This window comes from Carettochelys insculpta, chromosome 1 (genome assembly GCF_033958435.1).
Source record: "Carettochelys insculpta isolate YL-2023 chromosome 1, ASM3395843v1, whole genome shotgun sequence".
In the NCBI taxonomy this organism is placed as follows: Eukaryota; Metazoa; Chordata; order Testudines; family Carettochelyidae; genus Carettochelys; species Carettochelys insculpta.
In genome coordinates, this window is record NC_134137.1 from 366,538,803 (window position 1) to 366,561,682 (window position 22,880).

At 45.2% G+C, this 22,880-nt stretch overlaps 1 protein-coding gene across 1 annotated transcript in view; it reads left to right on the forward strand.

Moving 5' to 3' along the window:
• Positions 1-7,772: 7,772 nt before the first annotated feature.
• CCDC3 (coiled-coil domain containing 3) overlaps positions 7,773-22,880 on the forward strand; it is a 71,600-nt gene continuing 56,492 nt past the window's right edge. The window contains exons 1-2 of the mRNA XM_074984181.1: positions 7,773-8,177; positions 10,539-10,713. Of these exons, the coding sequence (XP_074840282.1) occupies positions 7,801-8,177; positions 10,539-10,713 (552 nt within the window). The 5' untranslated portion in view covers positions 7,773-7,800. The remainder of the gene's footprint in view (positions 8,178-10,538; positions 10,714-22,880) is intronic.

A 22,880-nucleotide genomic window follows, 5' to 3' on the forward strand; every position in this document is an offset into this window, starting at 1 on the left:
GGACAAAGTGGGAGGGGGCGTCCAGCTCCCCCCCAGTAGGAGCAGGACCAAGGATAGCAAGGGCTTAGGGCAGTCAGTCTTGGCTCCCCTTACCACGTGTGGAGCAGTAGGACAGCACTCTGCAGCGTTACCGAGGGTCCTATAGCTACAGCTGCTACAATAGCAGAGGCAGCAGGTGGAACTCTAGGTTCCTTTGAAATGCCAGGCCTGGCGGCAACTGTTCCTTTAACCCCCTGTTGGTGGGCCTGTGTGTCTCCAATAAGTGCATGTCATCATCATGGCTAGATCTTGGAGCAACTGCTAAAGAGTAATTTCTTGCTTCTACATGCCAGTAATCAGCAGTGAAAAGGAAATCAGACAGCTCTAACCTGAGCCAAAGGATGCAGGCTACGATGTCAGCACACACGTGCTCTCTGGGATTACCTGGCATTTCAGCTATTCTGATCACACATGTTTATTCATTTTATTAATGGAACATAAAGAACCATGGCACTACAGTGAGGCTCCAAAAAGAAACGAAAAAACCCACAACCCAATGGTAATATTGTGGCTAAAGGAAAGAAAGGGTATAGCAGCTATAGACTCAGTCACAGCTCACATGAAACTATTCCCCCCAGCTGATCTGAGGATTGTTGAATCTTAGTCAATTAGCTATTTGCAACACACAGTAAACAAAACAAAGAACAATGAACCTTGCCCTGAAACTGCTCTCCTCTATCTAGCAAGCCACCAATTTCATCTTCAGATGATGAATAAATACAGGTTGAATCTCTGTAAACTGGCATTCTCTCAGCTGATAACATCAATAATCCGGCATGATTTTAATTAGCTGGATGACCTCTTATCGTGGGTGTGGCCAAGTTTCCCGTGGTCCCATCAAGTTAATTTACAGCCACCGGTCCTGGCTCTCAGTGTTCTGTGCTGCTATTTAGCTCTAATTTAGCCTTAAATGTCTTCTAAGAGCCCAGTAAGCCATGGAAGTGTTAGTAATGCGCTAGATAATATTGACCTCCCGTGGTTTGGCAAATTCCCTCTAGTCTAGGTGCTGGACTACAGAGGCTTAACCTGTCATACCTACATATATATTCAAGTATAAAAACACCGCTCTGAATATACATTTATCTATCTAGGTATAAACATTCTTCATCAGCTACTTGTGTCCTATAACAATGGTGCACACAAATATCCACATATGAACAATTGAAGAATTAGTAGTAGTAGTAGTAGGCATCCTTCAGTCTGCATAGACTATGGATCACGCTCGTTATAGTTGCAGTTGAGGACTTCATTTACAGTGTCTACTGTGACTATGAAGACCCACACGAGAGTGACAGTCCTTGCTGCATCTCTTGCAGATGTGGCGGGTGTCTGGCAAGTCCTTAGTGTGCTTTCTGTGCGCTTGCTTCTCCTCTGCTAGCTGTCTGATCCTCATCTTGCACTTCTGAAGGCCCTTGTGTAACCCCTGCCTCCATCTGCTGCGGTCGTCTGCTAGTTCTTCCCAGTTGTCCAGCTTGATGTCTGCCTCTCTGAGGTCTCTCTTGCAGACATCTTTGTAGCGCAACTGGGAGCGTCCGGGAGGTCTTTTGCCAGAGGTTAGCTCACCATACAGGATGCCTTTTGGAATCCTTCCATCATTCATCCTGTGGACGTGGCCAAGCCAGCGGAGCCGACGCTGCCTGAGGAGGGTGTGCATGGTTGGGATTCCAGCTTGCTCAAGGATGGCGGTGTTGGTCACTCTGTCCTTCCATGATATTCCAAGGATGCGCCTGAGGCAGCGCAAGTGGACGACGTTCAGCCTCTTTTCCTGGAGGGCATACAGGGTCCAAGTCTCGCTGCCATAAAGGAGGGTGCTGAGGATGCAGGCTCTGTAGACTTGCATTTTGGTGTGAGTGTACAGCTTGTTGTTATTCCACACTCTCTTGCTGAGTCTGGACAGAGTTGTGGCCGCTTTTCCGATCCTCCTATTTAGCTCAGTGTCCAACGACAGGGTGTCAGTGATGGTGGACCCGAGGTAAACGAACTCGTGGACGACCTCTAATGTATAGTTGTCAATGCTGATTGATGGGGATTCAGCAACATCCTGACCGAGTACGTTTGTCTTGTTTAGGCTGATGGTAAGCCCAAAGTCCTTGCACGCTTTGGAGAACTGATCCAGCAGTTTTTGAAGCTGGTCTTCTGTATGAGACACTACAGCAGCATCGTCTGCAAACAGCATGTCTCTGATGAGGACTTCCCACACCTTAGACTTAGCTTTCAGCCTTGCAAGATTAAACAGTTTCCCATCAGATCTTGTGTGTAGCAAGATGCCTTCTGTTGAAGATCCAAAGGCATGCTTCAGGAGGAGTGCGAAGAAGATCCCGAACAATGTCGGAGCAAGCACGCATCCTTGTTTGATGCTGCTCCTGATTCTGAAAGCATCCATTGCACCAAATATATATACATATATATATTCCTCCACAATAAATAAATAAATAAATAAAAGTTAACTTTGAGTTAAACTTGGTAGATTCCATTTCCCATGAACATAAACCATATGCAGCAAGGGAATAATTCAACAATCCACCCATCCATTCTCTTTCTCAGTGTCAAATGCCTCCCTTCCACCACTTCAGAATACATACCTCCACCCTTGTCCAGGACAGCTGACACAACAGACTTGACTCCCGCCTAGTTGTTCATGTGGTTGGATTATTAATGGAATGGGTGTGGAACTGATGAAAACATGCTGCATCATTCTGTTCATGGTTTTGCATTGGTGTGCATAAGTATGGTATGATGTCAGCTTGCAAATGGTACCTGTGACACATGGTTTTCTATAATAGTTAGGAAGCGTTACATGACTGGGTCATGAATGCTTTCTTGGGGTTGTGAATTAGTAGTTTTTATGCAGGAATTACAGAACATAAATGTGCATGCAGCATATTACACTTACATTTGAGTTAAGGGTGCACCTTGATTGGATGAAACTATATGGGCTGCAGGCACTGGGAGAAACAGAGAATCAACTGCTCATTTCCTTGCACTTCACAGTTTACATTGCTGGGACATGTACATTAACAATCTTAACATAAAGTATTTTTGTAGCAGAAATTCTCATTTGTGTATCAATGTGTTCACATAGTCAGCTACTGATGTTGATATGTACACTCCTTGGCAGACCCTCGGTGTCACCCACATTCCATCTCATAGCCTTATTTCCTCTTTGAATCTGTTGTCCACACCCTTCTATAGATCACTGTCTTTTCCATGCCTCAGTTGTTTTCAGGCTTCTTTGTTTCCTTGCTCCATAACAAACTCACCAACCTATTCTCATCCCTGCCTACATGACCCTCTTTCCATATCTGAGTCAGCTTTTAGGCTATGTCCAGAGCGCTGAGAACCGTCAGCAAAAGATATGCAAATTACGCAAAGCATGTGCATGTAACCCCTCCTGTTCATTAGCCTAGTGTGAGGTTAATCAGCATAGGGGAAGCCTTGCAATACATGCATATCTCCTGCCAACATTTCTGTTGGGAGAAGCTTTCCTGACATTTGGCCTGGCTACACGGGACCAATGTCAGCAAACTCCTGCTCTGCCAAGGCATACTTTCTTCCTCATGGAACGAGGATGACTGGGATGTCAACAGAACACTCCTAAAGCAGCAGACTTATGTCAGGAGACCTCTAGTATGTGTTCTCCAGCAGGCAGCTGCACCTCCACAGCAAATACGGGACAATTAGTCCCCTTTATAAAACAAGTTGGGACACCTTTTTGGTGTCCCAAATATGGAACTGTCCCACCGAAAATGGGACAGATGGTCACTTTACCAGTGGGGGTAAACAGGCCCACATGCACTGTGTGCGTGATGGGTGTGAACTCAGCCCCCTTCCATGCCTGATTTTGATCTCTTCCTCCCTGCTGTGCTGTGCGGGGGGGGGGAGGGAGGGGGGAAAGCCTGCAGGGCATGATGGGAGAACACAAGGCACTGTGGGAGTTTTAGTTCCTTGCCCAACTCCCTGCTAGAAAGCTACCCCTGGAGCAGGTAAAGAACCACATTTCCCAGCATGCCCTTGGCCACCAGCAATTGGAAAGGGAGGGAATTTTGGAATATTGGGTTTTTTTCTTCGCTTCCAATATTTCAGCAAAATCCCCGAAACTAGTTGCTCTACAACCTTCATTCCTGCACACTTGCTTAGCCCGTTGCAACAAAATCTCCACGCTTCCAGTGGCCTCCCTTGGGCACATGCATTGCACCGCTCTTTTAAATTGTTTCATTGTTAAAAGCGGTGCAGCCCCCGCTCACAGAAAAAGGCCACGCGCTCCCCCCGCCCCGCCCCGCGGAATCCTGCCGCGGGGCCGGGAAAGCACCCAACGATCTCTAAGGCCCCGGGCCGGGCAGATTAAGTGACTGGGCCAAGGTCACAGAGAGAGGCAGGGCCAGAGCTCCGCCTCCCAGCCACAAGGCATCGCGCCGGCCACGCGCCCTTCGCCCTGGGGGAGTCTCTCCCCATCGGCTCTGGGGTCTGGGGGGACTACCCACTGCTCCCCCCTCCCCAGCACCGGGGGGCAGGGACTGGCAGAGGGTGTCCCAGCTGTGCGAGCACCCCCAGGCTGGAGCGCCTCGGCAGTGGGGTTAAATGGGCTTCTGGCTGGGCTGGGGAGGCTGGTCTCCTGTTCGCCAAGCTGAGCGGCGCCCAAGCGACCGAAATGAGGGGGGCTTGTTGTTATGAATTTCCAGCCTCGCAAAATTGAAGAGATCAAAGACTTCTTGCTTACGGCCAGGAGGAAGGATGCCAAATGTGAGTAGCGGTGGCTGCCCAGGTGCTGGGTGGTGTTTTGTATGGCAGTTGTTTGGCTTCTGTCTGTCTTGTGAAAGATCTCGCCTTCAAGTGGCAGACAGGGTTGTCAGTAAAAGGTGGGGAGTGGGAATCTTTTTATTGTAACGCAAACAATATGTGGGCCTCGGAACATGTCTGCTTACTTAAACATTTAGGTGTTTAAGCAGGGGGGTGGGAGAGGGGGTAGGTCAGTGGTTTGGGTATTGGCCTGCTATACCTAGGGTTGTGAGCGCAATCCTTGAGGGGGCTATGTAGGGATTGGGGCAAATAGATGACCACGAGCAACTGCTCGTTGCAGATCCTATTTGCTATTGCCAAAGCTATGGTGCCACCCCAGCTCCAGGGCTCCTGGGGCACAGCTGATATCAGTTCCTGGGGCAGGTGACTGGCCCTGTAAGTCATCTTCAGCAGGTGTGGACCTGGGGCCAGTTGCAAGTCATGCTCTTTTGTCCCAATACCCATTTATTTTTAGTAAAAGACAGGGACAGGTCATGGGCTTCTATGAATCTTAATTTATTGCCTTCAGCTGATTTGATTTTTTTTAATGCTAAAAATAATGGACAAAATCTTAACTTTTATCTATGCTGTCTGCTGCAAATGGGTAAATCCTGGTCCCAGCCGGGGACATAAACCTGACTCTGGTCTAGACTCTTGCACTTCCATCTGTAACGTGGTGGGGACTGTTCTTCCCCACCAGCCCAACACAAATGAATACATTAATGACTTGGTCAATTAAGGTTAATATATAATAGTGTTAGTATGTGCATCAAGTTAAGATACACTTGTTGACCTAAAGAGTTCTGTTTCAAAGTAGTGGATTGGTACTTAACAGGGTGACTTCTGATTAATGGGTGTGAGATGTGGAACACAGAGCAAATTCTGGGATTACAAGTATTTGAGAGGTAGCCATGTTAGTCTGTATCCACAAAAACAGGAGAAGTGCTGTGGCACCTTACGGACCGGCGGATTTTTTGGAACATAAGCTTTTGTGACTAAGTGGGTCTTTTCGCGTGAAAGCTTATGCCCCAAAAGATCTTTTGGTCTGTGGACTGCCCCGGGACTTCTCGTGGCTTCTGTAATCCCAGAAACAATCTCTTGTCTTGTGTTGAATGCTATAAAAATCATCTAGGCATTAGCAATCACTAAGTACTTTAAGCAGTAGCTGAGCTTAAATTAAGCACTTTGAGGCCCTTTAAAATGCCGGTTAGAGAACCTGACTGTACAGTTCTAATCAGTTTTATTAATAAACTGTTTTTATTTTGTCATGACCTAAGTTAAGGACTACCTTTTATTTCTGCAATAATTGATGCTATTGGGGCACTTCCCTTAGCTTAAGGAATGCTGCTCCTTCCCCTGCTGGGAAGGTAGTGAATAGGAGAACGCAACTCTGAACTTATGTTTTGGCAATTAAGTGGTGGTAGAATGATCCTGTTTCTTGTCAATTTTAATCTAGCCTTTCAGCCTTAGGTTTAATATTAAATAAACTTGGTGTATTGCTTTGAAAGGGGCACCATTAAATCACTTGTCTACCTGTAATTATCTTACATGCCGTTTCAGGTGGCATCTAAGATGATTTTCACCTTAGTGAAAAAGTCTCTTGGGTTTGCTCTTTGCATTTGACTGCAGTTTGTTTGTAGTTTCCAAATGGTTCTCAAACTTCTGTAGAGGGTGACTAGTGCACACAGCAAGCCTCTGAATGCAAATCAAGCCACTTTTTTATGGATTTAATAATGTTGGAGACACGGTGGGTTTTGGGGACTAAAGGCTGATGACTCATGAGCCCCACATAATATCACAACCCAGTTTGAGCCCCATTTACTCTGTTCCATTGCTTTTATTGGTCTTACATTGCAATAAAGAGGAGGGAAAATCTGCAAATGGGCTTTAAAAAATTCCATTATGTGGGCAAGGCTGAAGGCATAGTGTATTGCTTGAAATATTGTGGGTGTTTGTATTGGTTTTTAAAAAAGTATTTTCACCAGTTCTGGGGCTTATAAATCTCCAGTAGCTTCTGTAATCGGAACTCTTGGGGGTTTTTGCATTCTCTGCTTCAAGATAGGATGCTGAGAAGGCATGCAGTACCTTGTGTGCCTGAAAGAACTGTCCAGTTAAATTGGTCCTAGAAGATAAAAATGAAAAGCATCTTCTGCAGCCTTGGATAGCTTGACCTGTATGTAAAACATGGTGTGGGTGTTTTTAAAGGTTATTTATCTGCAAAAAGATCGCAGTGGTAAATACAGTCTGCCATAATAAACTCTCCAACTTTTGTGGCACTGTAAATTTCAGTGCTAATTAGGTTTCTGTATTGCAGGAAAATAACGTGAACTATAAACCTGTTTGTGAAATACTCCTGTGGTCTAACCTCTTTGCGGGGCAGAATAAGTTAAATCCGGTGAAAACTCTTCACCTGCAGCTGTCACGAACACACTGAGGAGTTGGAGCTGCATTTTTGTGACCCCTTTTGGAAGGGAGTGCAGGGTTAAATCATTTTAAATTCTGCTCTGCACTTAAATATTTGAGTCAGGATAGGGGGCGTATAAGGCTCTTGTGCTGGGAGGACTGCTTTTTTCCCCTTGACTGTCCCATTTACTGTGCGCATAAAGCGCTAATGATGCTATGCTGATTCCAGCTTCTTTTTACTGCAGCTGTAAAGATCAAGAAGAACAAAGACAATGTCAAATTCAAGGTGCGCTGCAGCCGGTATCTCTACACTTTGGTCATCACAGACAAGGAGAAGGCTGAGAAGCCCTTTTCTCTGCCCAGCTCTCACCACCAGGGGAGAGAATCCCCTGCCCCGCTCCGCCTCCCCGGGGGCTCCGGCCGGGACGCCGCCTGCTTGATTGGTAGGGCTCTGCCCCCCCCGCCCCAGCCCCTGACCAATCAACGGGTTCAGCGCGCCGGGATCCTGTTTCACGCGGCGCAGCAGCTTTAGCCTGGGGAAGCCCAAGTGGCCGGCGTGTGTTGTGCGTGCCTCCATCCATCATGCTGCGCGCGCTGCGGCTGCTCGCCCTGCTCAACCTGGCCAGGCACCTCGGCCCGGGCCGGGGCTGTCAGCTGCCCTCCGACTGGAGACCCTTGAGTGAAAGCTGCCGGGCTGAGCTGGCGGAGATCATCGTGTACGCCAAGGTGCTGGCGCTGCACCAGGAGATGTACAGCATGTACAACTACCTGCCCTGGCAGTACGAAGCCAGTGACGGGGGGCTCTTCTACTCGGCTGAGATAGAGATGCTGTGTGACCAGGCGTGGGGCAGCATGCTGGAAGTTCCCGCAGGCTCTAGGCTTAACCTCACTGGCCTGGGCTACTTCTCCTGTCACTCCCACACCGTCCTGCAGGATTACGCTTACTTCTTCTTTCTCCGGTGAGTAGAGAGGTGAGCCAGTCCCTGCTTGCACCCGACAGAGGGAACATGTTCTCTCCCCTAAACGCTCTGCCCTTAGCTAACACTTTCACCCCCGCCTCTCAGAGCACTTGTAGTGACTCTTTTAGGGCTTTTCAGAGCCAAGCGAAAGTTACTTTGAACACTTTTCTGTGTCTGAAGCATAGAAGGAGCCGCCAGAAGTTACTTAGTGTTGTACAGTGAGTGAATCAAAGCAAATGTTCTCTCGTGGGATGAGCCTGGTAAATTTCTCACAGCCATACTATTATCCAGCTGCCCAGGGTGCCGGGGAGCAAGTTACTTTGTTTAGTGAAACAAAGCAAACAGTCTTATAGCACCTTAAAAACTAGAGAAAGATGATATCTGTCTGTATCTGTGTGAGTTTTTTATGTAGTTGATGGATTACTCATTGTTCTTCAGGCAGGTACCGATTCACCTAGCAGGGAAGATGTGAATGTGACATTTCAAAGAGAATACTTTCTATTATGGCTTTTCTTGGAAGAGGTGGTGTTTAATTAGTGCTTTCCTAGACTACAGAAAATAGAAACAAATATGTTGAGCTTATCTGAAATCTAGGATGTGTAACACAAATGATTTTATGACCTCCTCAACAGAAATAAAACTAGGCATTTTACTATTGTGTTGCTGCTGCAAAGGATTGCATGTTCATAATTGTTGGATCTGAGATTTTCAGTGTTGGATATCTTCATTTTTCTAGAAATGTTAACCAGTATCAGTTTCATTGATCTGAAGTGCTGGATAACTAGCTTGCTGAAGTCTGAAGACAGTAAGTGCACTAGGATCTATACAGGCCATTTGAAAAGTTGTCCTTTAGGATGTTTTCATGGAGGGTAGGTCCGTAAGTCGCTGTTAGCCAAGATGGTCATGGACACAACCCCATCCTCTGAGTGTGTCTAGTCCTCTGACTCCCAGAAGGTAGGACTTGTTGATAGGGTAGTTCACTCAAAAAGTTGCCCTGTTCTGGTCATTCTCTCTGAAGCATCTAGAATTGGCCATTGTTGGAAAATAGAACTCTGGGCTAAACGAAGTATTGGTCTGACCTAGTTCAGCCAATCTTGTGTTCAGGTGTACACCTGAGCATGTTGTTGTTTTTTTCCAACTTGAGATAGGGGAAGTGAAGTTCTTGAAGAATTTTGGGAAATGACTACAATGGAAATCAAGTTCTTATTTGAAAACTAAACTCAGTAAAAGTGACTTTTTTCCAATATCTGTTTTAGAAACTGGCCAATAAAGTATGAAATCATGAAGCACCACTTACTAAAGAAAAATAAACACCCCAGCAGATGGCATTTGTTCCCATCTTGTTGCTCAACTGTGCTCAGTGGTTTGTGGTTTGTAACTTCTTACAGTGATCTTGTTTATTATAAACCATGGTAATGTCTTTCGTGACCAAAATGATGCACCATGTCAAACAATAATTTGGCTGTCCTGTGCAACAGACTTATTTTGAGCTGCTATTTAATGACTGCTGTATACAGTTCAGCTTCTCTTTATTTTTAAGAGACCAAAGCAGGTACACTGGATTCTGGAGAGTTTTACAGGCTGGGTGGTTGCCAGTGTCTGTTCTCTTAGAAGTTTGGCATATGGGTTTAGCACTGATCCCTCTGTTTACTCAGAAGATTTCTCTTTGCTCTTCTGGATACCAGGCCAACCAAACCCTCATTTTAAGTAGGTCAGAAGAATAAGACACTGCAGTGTGGGAATAAAGCACAGTGACTCTTTAAATCTAGAATATTGGTGAAATTCACTCAGTAGCTTGTTTAAAAACACTTAAATGATTCTCACACCAGGGGAATGTTGACAGAGAAGCATAACAAAACATGTCTTCATGGTGTCTGCTAATATCTCTAAAAGCTACTTTTATATGAGCTATTAATGGGTTATTTTAAGTTGTGCTCGTTCAGATCTGTGGGTGCTTAGAAAGAAGCAAAGGACTAAAGCATAGAAAAATCAAACACCCAAAATGTGGGACCATCCCAGTTATGCTCCCAGACCTACTATGAGTCCTTGGTGGATGGACGCCTGTGCCTATGTAAAGCCACAATAACATCTGTGTGGTTGCAGGGGCCTGACTGTGTGCAACTCATTACAGGACTGGAGGCTATTGGGCTATAGTACAGCTAGGGTGCATTGCTGTCATGCTAGCTGGTGTCGTGCACCACTGGCTATTTACACCTCTATGAATATATGCCGAGATGTGTCCCATCACCCAGTGCAGCCCACTCAGGCAACAATCTTGCTATGGATGAGAAATACAACATAGATGGGGGAAAATACCACCTGGACTGACATTACGTAAGTATGATCTGATTTTTGTTTCAGAATGGATGAGAATTATAACCTCCTTCCTCATGGAGTTAATTTCCAGGATGCGATATTTCCGGACACACAGGAGAACAGAAGGATGTTTTCCAGTCTCTTCCAGTTTTCCAACTGTTCTCAGGCGCAACATGTCATAACTTTCTCCAGTGACTGGGATATTCAAGAGGACAACAGGGTAAGCCCCTGTGGGTAGGTCTATCCCCACATTGTTTACAAACACAAGTGTATGTCGGAACGTACAGAAGTTGCAATTTTCTTTCTTCTGGATGGTCGTGTAACGTTTTAACATAATATGGTATTGTCACAAGCCAGCTCTGCTCCGGCTGTATCTGAAATGCTTAGGAGCATGAGCTTGAATTTTCTAAGCTGGATATCATTTGAGCCAATGTTTTCTGTGTTAGGAAGCTTCCTTGATCACTCTTCGTGGCACCAAAGTATGACTTTAATAGGTCCATCTTGCACTCTAAAAGCACATGTTTTTAGTAAGCAGAATCTCACGTGGAGATACCACTGGTGGCTTTGTCTACAATGGAGCTTTTGTTTTGGCTTCTGTGCAGAGTGGAGGATGTGTAATACTTTCAGATTTAAAAATAAACAGGTGAAATAATTTTGTCCGCTGTTTTGGTGGGAATGATTCATGCTTATTTACAGAGTTCTGGATTATCTTTTTAATGCCAGTGCTGATAGTTTTATGAAGTTGGTGGTTTTCTCCAAGGAGCTATGAGAATTTTAAGTGTCTCTCTAGCTTAGGAATGACTGGACATTTGTCATTGATTGCAACTTCTGTCAAGTTGATCCATGCCGGATCTACAAAACAACATTTACGTGGAGGAGAAGGCGCTCTATTGTCACGTTCCGGAGAGTGACGGTAGAAGGCCAATTTACAAGCTGGGTCACAGCTAGCATAGGTCATTTTAGCTCCTGGTTTTCCAGCTAGTGGTGCAAAATAATCAGAATACAGCTCAGGTAAGAGAGCAGTCACCATCAGGTAGGACTTCTATAGACCAGTTGAAGAGGTTTATGGGGTATCCCTAATTTTTCAGTTGTTTGAAGTGGGCCATGGAAAAAAGATGGTTTTTACTAGGGTGTGGAAGGTTTTTCCTACAAACAGATCTCATAGTTATAGGGAATAGGATAGCAGATAGGAGAGGCTTATAGTCAAGGCAGAGGGCTGAGAAACAGTCTCAGTTTTCCCATCTGTAGGAGGCGAGAATATGTACAGGTCATAAAACACGTTGGGAGGTGCTATGTAATGAGAGGTGCTATGTAAGAGTGTAAATCCACCCACACCGGGAAAGCCTGGCTGGTTCTCTGTTCCAGATCAGGGATCTGAATTTGAGCAGGTAGGGCATAGTTTCTGTTTTCCGACTGAAGCTAGAATCTCCTCAGAGTCTGAGATTTTTGTAGACATGGTCGTGGTTTGGCCAACGAATGAGGAGGGAGGTCTGACAGAATTTCCAGTCCTCCAGAGGCTGCTTGGGGTGAATGTTTGAGCACAAGGAAGGAGGTGAAGGGTTATTTGTTCAAATAGTGTCAACCCTCCCTATTAATGCATAGAATAAGTGCCACTGGGGAGAGACGTCGGGGTGGGGGGAGAGACACTGAGAGTTATGTTCTCCAGCCCTTGTTGGCATGCAGGAGAACACTGCTGGCATAAATCTTGTTCCTGTTCTAGTCACCCCAGTGTTGCTCCAGGGAGGCAGGTGGCATACCAAGACAGTGTACGGAATGAAGTGTAACAGAGAAGAGGTCAGTTCTATCATGTCCTCCTCTGGCCGCTGTGCAGTCACTGCCTCAGCTATAGTGGGCCCAAATCAATGTGGTCAGAAAAACTTCTTGGCTGCACAGCATGGCTTTAGAATCCTTCTTTTCACATGATCCTCTCGTGCCCCACAATTTTCCACATGCCGCAGAAGAATGGCTCCAAAACGACTTAATTTTTGGCGAGGTAGCACCTGGCAATGCCAGCAGAGAATCTGGCCCGTTCACTTTCAGGGACTTCACAAGGCAAAAATCCCCAAGGGCCACTTGGGGCAATGTAGGAACAAGTGTATCAAAAGGAGCTTTCAGCTGTTGTGCTCTTTGACCCTTTGCAGCTGTGAGCAGCTACCAGGGTGGCATGATAACTGCTCGCGCCACAAGATTGGACTAAGATTTTTATTCACACTGCGTGGCTAAATTCTGTCCAGTTAACAGGCACTTTCTTCTCTCCACCTCCCTTTGCAATAAAAAAGTAAAATCTTCCTCTGCACAGTGTAAGCATCATCCAGGCTAGCCTCTAATATCTCAGTTCTCTGTACTTGTTTCCCTTTGATCTGTCCATTCAGGCTGGCGTTTCCCAACCTTGAAAAGGGCAAATCCTGTTGGGGCAGCAGTGATGTGGAGATGTCAGGGACTCACCTTCGCTCCTTCATGAAAAAGATTCAACAGCAGCATCTCCTTCCAAACCCTGTGCCTCATCTCCTCTGACTGTATCTTTAGGCCTTGTTTACGCTACTGCTTAAGACAGTAACAGGCAACCTGGGCTAGAGAGTGGGCCACATGAGCGGCCCCCTCCTTCTCCTCAGTGGGTCACGCAACTGTTGTAGCCAAGACGGTCTCCCAGGTTAGGGTAGTTTAGCTTGTGTACTGGAGTGTGAAGATTGAACCATAGCAGTGCTCGGACTGGATGCAGAGGGAGCATATGGCTCGCACAGTCAGTGTTGTGTGCAATCAGATGCCCTTGCTTTCCATGCTTGTCACTCGAAGTATACCGGTAGGAGAAGATCAACAAGGATAGAATCCATTGGTATTTGGCAACCTTGCACGTGAGCAATGGGAAACAAAATGTCTGGCAGGCCACACATAGAACCCTGATGGGCTGCAGATTGCCCACCACTGGCTGAAGATGATGCTGTGATGGGGTGGATCAGAGAGGTTGCCTTGAAATTGCCACCTGGTGTGCTGATCTTACCACTTAGCCTACTGGCCTGCCCTCAGGGGCACCCCACCACCCTGTTCCGGTGAGCCAGATGCTCGTGTCTCCCCAGCAAAGGCACAGAGTTGGGATAACAGCCTCCGAGCAGAGTAACACACATGCTGATAACAGCTGTGGGAGAACTCAGCTACAGGAACTTGACCGCGCCCAGGAGCACAGCCATCAAAAAGGACTAAAGCACAAATAAATCCGTCTTATTCTTTGTTAACAGTTTACACAGAGAAAGCTTACAGAGTTTGCTCTTTATCAGTAAAAGAGAGAGATGCGCTGCTCTTGATTCCACCCCCCAACAATTATTTACACAGGGGTTGATAATAAACAGAAGTGGCGTTTTTTTAGTATAAAAAGGTAGGATTTAAATGATTACAAGTGAAAACAGACAGATCAAAATAAGTTACTAAGTGAAACTAAAACAAAACATGCCAGCTAAGTCTAATACACTAAGGGATATTGTTATTAAACATAACTCCTTACCCTAGTCCTTATTTAAGGTAAAATCCTCTATGTTGGAGCTGATCTTTTCTCTGTCCTGGTCTAACAGCTTCTTGCTTCATTAGTGTTCTTTGCTTTCAGATCTCTTCATGTGTTTTCTTTTATACGGTTACAAAGCCTTGATCAAGAACCCTAATTCTTTGCTTCCCATCCCTTAAATGGAATTTCCCCCATGCAGGAGACATTTGTTCAAGTCTCCTTGGTCTCTGGAAGAATACAGAATTCAAGATGGATTTCAGCAACAGGTGGCATGGTCACATGTCTGCATATGACCAGTCACTGATTGGGCGTACAGGAAAAATAAAATCATTTACAGACGATTTCCTTGAGCACTGGGCCATTAAGTTCCTTAAATACCATAATGGTTTTCACTAGAATACCGACAATTAAAGAACAATTTTACACTTCATATTTCTCCCTTTTTGTACAAGAATGATACCTGCACACAAATATAATATACGCATTCAGGGGACTATAGGCTCTTGAATTCTATATTACTTTCCATGCTTTGCATAAAACATATTCGAATGATGCATATCCATATTCCATAACTTGTGAGGGTGAAGCATCCATGATGCAAGTTATGTTACTCTGGGGTGAGAGCAAACCCACCTCCTGAGTCATGTAACTTGCATTGACTTAATGCAGTGTCCACACTGCACTGTCCGTGGGTGACATACTTCTTCCTCCTGTTGAAGAGGATTCATTACGTTGATGGGAGAGCACACTCCCACTGACATAGTGTCTTCAGCAGACAAGCTGAATCAATACCCCCTGCATCAATTGCAGCAGCACCAAAAGCCCTTAGTGTCTTTCTTCCCCGTATGATACAAGTGCAGTACCTGCAATGTCCTCATTATTCTCTCCCACTTCTCTCAGTTGTACTCGTCCCCACAAAATCTATTTCAATTTCCAAATCCAGCTGACCAGCTCCTTGCTCTCTTTTAAATTGAAAGGTAATATATGTAGAGGTTGAACCTCTCTAATCTGGCACTCTCTCATCTGGCAGCCTCTGTAATCCAACATGATTATTGACCTCCCATATTCTGTCACATTCTCTCATTCAGCATTGGTCAGGTCCTGAGGGTGTCAGACTACAAAGGTTCAACCTATACTAAGTTTCCATCACCGTAAATAGTGAGTTTTCACTGGCTATTCCTCCAAGCTGTTAAAAAGGTAATTAATAAGTAAGTAAATAAATAAACTATTAAAGGAGACATGGGCAAAACTGAATGCTTAGTGATTCTGTGGTTTCCCACTGGAAATTTATGCCGCACTGCTTTTCTCAGTGCTTATATTCCAACCATGAACAGTGCCGAAGAAATAAAAGAACAATCCTATTCTGAGTTGATTATATCATTCCACATCAAAGCCAGACAAACGCCTACCACTGGGAGACTTTAATGCCAGAGTCAGAAAAGAGAGTGAGGCTTGAAGTGGTTTAATAAAGAACAGTTGAGTCCGAAAAATGAACATCAGTGGTGCTCTGCTACTCAGCAATTGTGCTGAGCATGAGGTCATTATTATTAGCACTAGGTTTAGGAAAGCAGGCAAATGCAAACCTACCATTTGGGAAATGCCAAAAGCTATCAAACAAACAAAGTCAAATAAATCACCAGGCAAAGATGACACACCAGCTGAAATCTTTAAACTTGCAGGCCGCAAAACTGTCATCTATGCAAAATTATTAAAGATATTTGGGAAACTGAGAAAATTCATCAAAATTTCAAAAATCAATCAAATGATTTTATAATTATGCTGTACAAAAATCTGACTGTGGCAACTACCTGGGTATTTCCCTGCAGCCTGTAAGTGGCAGAATCCTCAGTTATACTTTGTGCAGCTGGCTGGTTGAGACAGTATCAGAAAAGTTTCTATGAGAGACCTATGTGGATTTAGATCAGTTTGAAGCACCACAAACGTGATCTTCCTTGCACGAGAGATTCAGGAGCAATGCATTGAACAAAACACAGCATGCTATGCTGTCTGCATTGATGTAAAGAATTTGTAGGCTTTAAAATGGATGAAAATGCATGAACATTTTGGCTGCCCCTCAAAATTTGTTATCATGTATCAATTCAAAGCCAGGATTTTGGAACTTTTCACCATAGGATGCTCAACTGGCATGCCATCCTACTGTCAAAACACAATGTCCATTGCCGCAAAGATGGCATCGTTTTTCACATGGATGTGTAATACTGACCATTTCCCACAGACGCATTAAGCAACTTAAAACATGTCACATACACTGTCTTCACTCTGTTCTGAAGGTGTGCCAGCAAGATCAAGTGTCAAACATTAACATCTTGGAAAAAGCCAAAACAACCAGCATTGAGCCAATTCATATCAAAAGCCAGCTGACGTGGAGAGGTCGTGTTGTCAGAATGGACAATGATGCTTTCCTGAAAATAGTTCTCTGTGGTCACCTGAAAGTTCTAGAGCATCGCTCAATGTAAACGTTTCCGAGACACCCATGAGCAGAATCCCCATTTATGCTGCATACATATTGATAGCTTTGAAGACATGGACATAGCCAAGGGCAGTGCTGAATGGAGAGCAACCCTCAATAAATGTTGTAAACATTTAGGCTAAGTCTACGCTACAGCAATCTCTTGACAGAAATTACTGTGGGAAGAGATCTTCCAGCAAAACTTCTGTTGACAGATCACATCCACACACAAAAGCAGATCAAAAGAGCAATCTGCTCTGTCGACAGAGAGTGGTCAGACTGCCCAGCCACTCTCTCAACAGAACGGCCAACTGGAAGCTCAGCAAACAGGGCTGCCTGGTGAACTGGAAGCCCTGTCTCTCGACAGATGGGCCCCCGGAGTGTCCACACGGCTTTTTTGTGTTGACAGAAACTGTTGACCAAGGCATTATTCCTCATCAGGGAGAGGCAGAGTGCTGTCGGCAGAAGTACTGAGTTTTGTTGACAGACTGTCGCCAAAACACATTGTGTGTGTGTAGACACTCCTGGTTTTGTCAACAAAACTCTCCAGTGTAGATGCAGCCTTTGAAAAAGGCAGAGATGAAAAAACAGTGAACAAAGAAAGTCCAATCATCGTGCCAAAACTTCAGGGGCACCCTGCCCATTCTAGGCGTAGGCTTGGCAGAAGCTGATTTGCATTTATTTGTTTGCAATTTAAATGATTATTATAACTTTGTATTTTTATTTTTTCTATTTAATTATTTTTATTTTTACAGTTGTCGGAAATTAAAACGGTAGAGTTGGGGTTGGATTAGTGAAGGGCTGGCAGTGAGGCTGCAAGCAGCTCTCTGTGTGATGAAGGGTACAAAGCATGGGAGAAGTTGCATTCCTGGCCCCCTGGAGCAGAACCACCCCTGCCATCCAGGGCTGTAAGGAGGAAGACAAGCCCAAAGTTTCATGGGAGGCCACCTCGCTGATGAACAGCTCCTGCGTGAGGTCAGCCCATCAACTCCAGGCTGGTGAGAGTAGAAGCAGGCTGTGATAGCAGGTCTGCGGTCATTGGACTGCTGACACCTGATCCCTGCAGGCTCAAGGAGTGGGGTTGGGTAAGTGACACTTGCACCAGCTGTAACAGACGGACTTTTTTCTCATCAGTTTTGCTGTATCACCTGAAGTAGGCATGTCCTGACACACAGATTTAAATTGCCTTTGTGACATCTGTTCACAATCCTGCTCCTAGCAGAGTGGGCTGTTCAGCCACAAGCGAACGCCCAAGATGTTGAGGAGTCATTGTCCGATAGTATAGATGGTCTGAACATCCTGCCCTGGGGCACTGCTTCTCAAGTCTCTGAGATGAAATGTCACACGTAGGGTGAGTCTGGACAAGAACTGTGTGTGTGTGTGTGTGTGTGATGGGAATGGGGCATGTGAGGGAACTGTTACTAGTCTCAGATTCATTCCTTCTAGGTGGCCTTCTGAAATCCTAAATTTGCCTTTGTCCCTTAGTCCTCCTCTTGGTAGGTCTCGGGAGCGAACACTGAGGCTGACTTCAAAAGTTGTGGCAACACATGTGTAACCCACACACCTATGTGTGGTTAACTCTCCCATGTAGTGGTACCTAGACCACTTCCCAGAGACGGAATAAGTGTCTTCTACAGCCTAAGCTGCGAGCCAGTTACAAGTGGGGGTGTGTTCAGGATTTCAGCTGGGTCATAGAATCATAGGACACTAGAACTGGAAGGGACCTCAAGAGGTCATCAAGTCCAGTTCCCTGCCTTCTTGGCAGGAACAAATACCATATAGACCATCCCCAATAGGGTCTCTGAAGCTCGGGATGTACTTCCTCAGCTAGGGGAAGTATGTAACCCGCACACCAATGTGTGGTTAACTGTCCCATGTAGTGGTACCTAGACCACTTCACAGAGAAAGAACAGGTGTCCTCTGCAGCCTAAGCTGAGGGCCAGCTAGCCTTTAGCTCAAGTTGTAAGAGACACCTGCACTGCACTCTAGAGATCCCAGGTTCAAGGCTGCCGGTGTGTAGTTGCACAGCATATTTATGTGACTATTTAACCAATTTGCTAGTGTTTGCAAGTACCCAGTTGCTAGATGGCAAATATGCATGCACATCTTTGGAAAATCTGACCCTTTTTGAGTGTCACATAATGTAAGATCACTCTTAATGACTCAAGGGATGCCTTCACCTGAGTATATTCCAGTGGGGCACTTGATTGAGGATCTGAGCTTGCATTGTGCATTATTGTTGCTATATGTCTTCTGTGTCACTGTGTAGTTGTGAAGGGGGTGGTACACTGCATCCTTGCACAGAAAACCTTCATAACCCTACGTACTCAGTACAGACTGCTAATTAAACTTTTAGGAAGACATTGCTGGTTTTCCCTTTCTTGTGCAGAATTTTAAACCAAAAATGGGTTTCTGTAACTGGAAGTTACTCACCTGCACCATGCAAGTTATTCTGTGAAACTGACCAACTGAACTTTGCAATTTGCCTGATCACACACTGGTAGGTTAACATATTAATATTATGGAAGTCAGTGCCAGGCTTGCGCTGCAGGCCACAACTGGAACTCAGGGGACAGTGTCACATATGGGGTTGTAGAGGGACATGGGAGGCAAAATGCGTGGGGGAGGGGACCTCTGAAAAGAGGCGAAGAAAACGGAAGCATAGCCTGCCATAGGCATTATGTGAAAATGTTTTTCTTAGAGACCTCTTGAGCATGTACTAGAGAAAACTCACTGTAGAGAGTCCACATTTGGGTGTATCTGGTTGGATGAGGCACAGACCTCCCTCCCTCCCATTGTTGGAAGCAGTGTGGTTTGGGACGACTGAAGGTTGTATGTTATCCAGGGGCTTCAAACAGTACTTGTACTTTCAGAACTTCACTCGCGTGCCTATGCTCAGCATTCGGAAGAGCTGCAGTCAGGCAGGATGTATTTTCTATAGCAAGTTGTCTTGTGTTTCCAGGTTTCTTTGGTGAGTAAATTGGGCTTTGTTTCCCAACCCCCACAAAGGCCACACCCCTTAGTGATGTTTGTAGAGTTTCTGCAAAGGCTATGTCTACACTAGACTAAGAAAAATCAACTGCAGATAAGCAATTCTATGCCCATTGTGTAGCTAAAAAATTGATGCTCGGCTAACTTGTCTGTCCATATAGGGGAAGGTCGATGGGAGAGTTCTTCCCATCGACCTCCCTTACTCCCCGCATCTCACGAGGAGTATAGTGGTTGATTGGACCGCTGAGAAGTCAATTTTGCACACCCGTACTAGACGCACAAAGTCACGCCCCAGAAGATCGACCCTTAGTGGGTTGATCTTCCAGGGTAGTGTAGACATAGCCAAAGTATGCTTCTGCTTGCTGTCCTGCCAAATTTCCTCAAAGTTGCTCCTCAGGCTCCTAACTCCAGTAAGGGCTTGTGGCCAGAACTTCAGCTTCTCAGGCTGAGTTTGTAAGAAGTTTTTCTAGTTTCCTCCACTTTGCCCTGCGATCATATTTCCCTATTGTAACTCCAGAAGTGATATAGGTGGCGGTAATATATGTAGAAGAACAGCTGCCTTTCCTTTTAGTTACCATTTTAAGAAGAGATCATTAGACTCCGTCTTTTTGCCTTCCCCCTACAAGTTTGGAATATTGGCTTAGGAAATGGAATCTAGCAGGCTCAGCAGTTTCTTTCTATTTTAACAGGACACTAGCCTGCAAAAAATTGAGAAGTAATAAAACTCACAATGAATTCTTTAAAGATGCACATTTTTACTGTGCTCTCCTGTGAGTCCCCTCGGGAGAGCCACAGATGTGTCAAACAGTTGGTGAAACATGACAACCCAATGTGTAGACCAGTGGATGACTTCTGGCTCTAAAACTGTCTCAGAGGGCACTTTTCATTTAACAAAAGCCCACAAAAAGCTCCTGTAACTTTGTATGTCACCCAGATGACTGTCAGAAAAATCCAGACATATCAATAACGGCTCCGTAAAATCTTCTGCGTCCATTGGCCATACACCATCAACAACCAGAATCTATGGGAACTGACTCACCAACTTCCTGCTGAAGAAGAAATCAAGAAGAGAAGATGGCGATGGATTGGACATACCCTTACAAAACCAACCAGCAACATCACAAGATAAGCCTTAAGTTAGAGCCAACAAGGAAAAAGGAAAAGAAGGCGCCCAAGAAACACCCGGCGTAGAGATCTGAAGGCAGACACTAAAAAGATGGGACACACCTGGTCAGAACTGGAATTGATCACCCAGGACAAGGGATGTTGGCGAATGGTCGTCAATGGCCTGTGCTTCAAGATGTAGGAATAGAAGAGGCTTATTACCACTACTACAGTCATGTATTCCCGGAGATCTGTGCAGCCCAGGCCCGTGCTGTCAGTAGCAGTCACTATTACTGCTACTATGTGCCGCTAGTTAGACTCAACACAGTAAACCCAGTGACTTCAGTGGGACTCCCCACATATGAGTCAGGGTTTGCAGTCTTTGACCCTTACTCTATTCTCAGGATTTTTATTCAGACTCCCCTCTTCTTAACAGAGAATATGACTCCTAGAAAATTCTGTAAGTTTCCCCACCCTGTAGAGGAGCAACTCCTGGTGTGATCATAGTAACTGCACACCATTATGTCGCAATAGAAATTTTCTACCCATACAAATGCTTGTGTCTCACTACTGAAGTTCTGATATCTATTGCTACCCTGCAGTTGGAGGTGGGACTGCTGCACATGTAGCCATACCAGACCTAGCTTTGATCTACTTAGCCTGAGTGCCCACAGTCATTGACTTTAATTTGAGTTGTGCATGCAAACGGTAGCTAGAATTTGTCCCTGGATTTTCACTCTCTGGCAGTGCACACAGCCAAACCTGTGGAGAGGACCCTGGGATGGATGTTGGGAGCCGTGAGGTGAAATCTTGGCTCTGCTGAAGCCAACGAGAGGTGTGCTGTTGATTTCTAGAGAACTCAGGATTTCACTCCTGTTTTTATGTTCCCAGCTGTGCCACTTTCTTGTGCAGCCTTGGGTGAGTCACTTAACCTTTGTGTGCTGCACAGTGCATAGCAGCTCTAAGCCAAGCTTGTAAAGTGATTTGAGAACTAGGGATTAAAAGAATGCTGTGTGTGTTTAATAGGTCTTTGAATTATTATTATGCAAAGATTTTACCTCCCTGAGTTATTAACAAGAGGGCAAGAAGAGCTGCGGCTTTCAGCTGTCCTGCTTTGCTTGGGAGCCTGCTGAACAGGGCCTGAGGGAAGATGGTGCTTTCTTTCCAAGCCAGGTTTTCCCAGTTTTTAACCTGGGAGATCAGAGAAATGACCCAACATGTATCCTTAATGGGGGTCAATACTGATACGTTAACTTCTTGAACGAGCTATTCCAGTAGCAGGAGCCTGGTCCAGAACCCACTGACGTCAATGGGCATCTGTCCAGTGGCTTCACTGAGCTTCCCAACAAGGCCTAGGAGTGAGAGAGGATTACCTTCAAAGCAGCCTTCCAAGATTTAATTGGGTGATAAGTTAATCCTGTATTTATGTGATCAGTGCCCCAAATAAAGAAAGCCTGTAAGTTAGTCTCAATATGTCTCCACTTGTATTTCTTCTTAGAGACCTCAGTGTCACAGTGCCTGATTCAAGTTCTCTAGTGGTACCCAAGACTGTTGTAATATTGTGATGATCTGAGCAGGATGTCCTATCAGGGAGTCACATAAGACAAAAATCTTATTTCATGATGAAGATTTTAATTGTTTAGAGACATATTCATTCAGTACTTATTGATGAACAAATGAATAGTCTGAGAATTATTTCATATTATGAAACAAGGCAGCATGCCTACACACCCACCCACCCACACTTCTGTCTGAATCATTGAGCCAAATTCATCCCTGGAATAAGCCTTTAACGTCCAAGGGTGTTGTACCACAGACGGATTTGACCCTGGTTTCTGTGTTTCTAGTGGGCTGTTTGCAGACTCCATAGATAGCAGGGCAGCAGTTCAGGGCTGGAAGGGTTTCTTCACAACCATAAGGACCAGACGTTTACTATTTATAAAACAGAAAGCTTAAAAAGAAGCTGATTGTGACACCAGAGGAGTCCTTGCAGATTACACGCCAGAGAACCACTCAATGCAACTTCTGGCCAAGAATAGAGACTACAGAATCTCTTTTACTACTTCTCTTAATTGGTATCCACTGGGTCACTAATGAGGGCAAACGAAGTCTAAGAGCGAGATGTGATCATTTAGGAGTTGTCTGTGTGAGGGTCTTGGGGGTTCCACTTTCTTTCCCCCCCCGCCCCGACGAAATCCTTCTTCAACTTGTGGCAGAACCGTGGCTGAATATTGCAGCACCCATCTGTGTAACCTGGAGCTCTGGCTTTCTGAAGGGTTGTGACGCTCCAAACTTGCGGCTATGGGAATTTATTTCCCCCCTGAGAGGA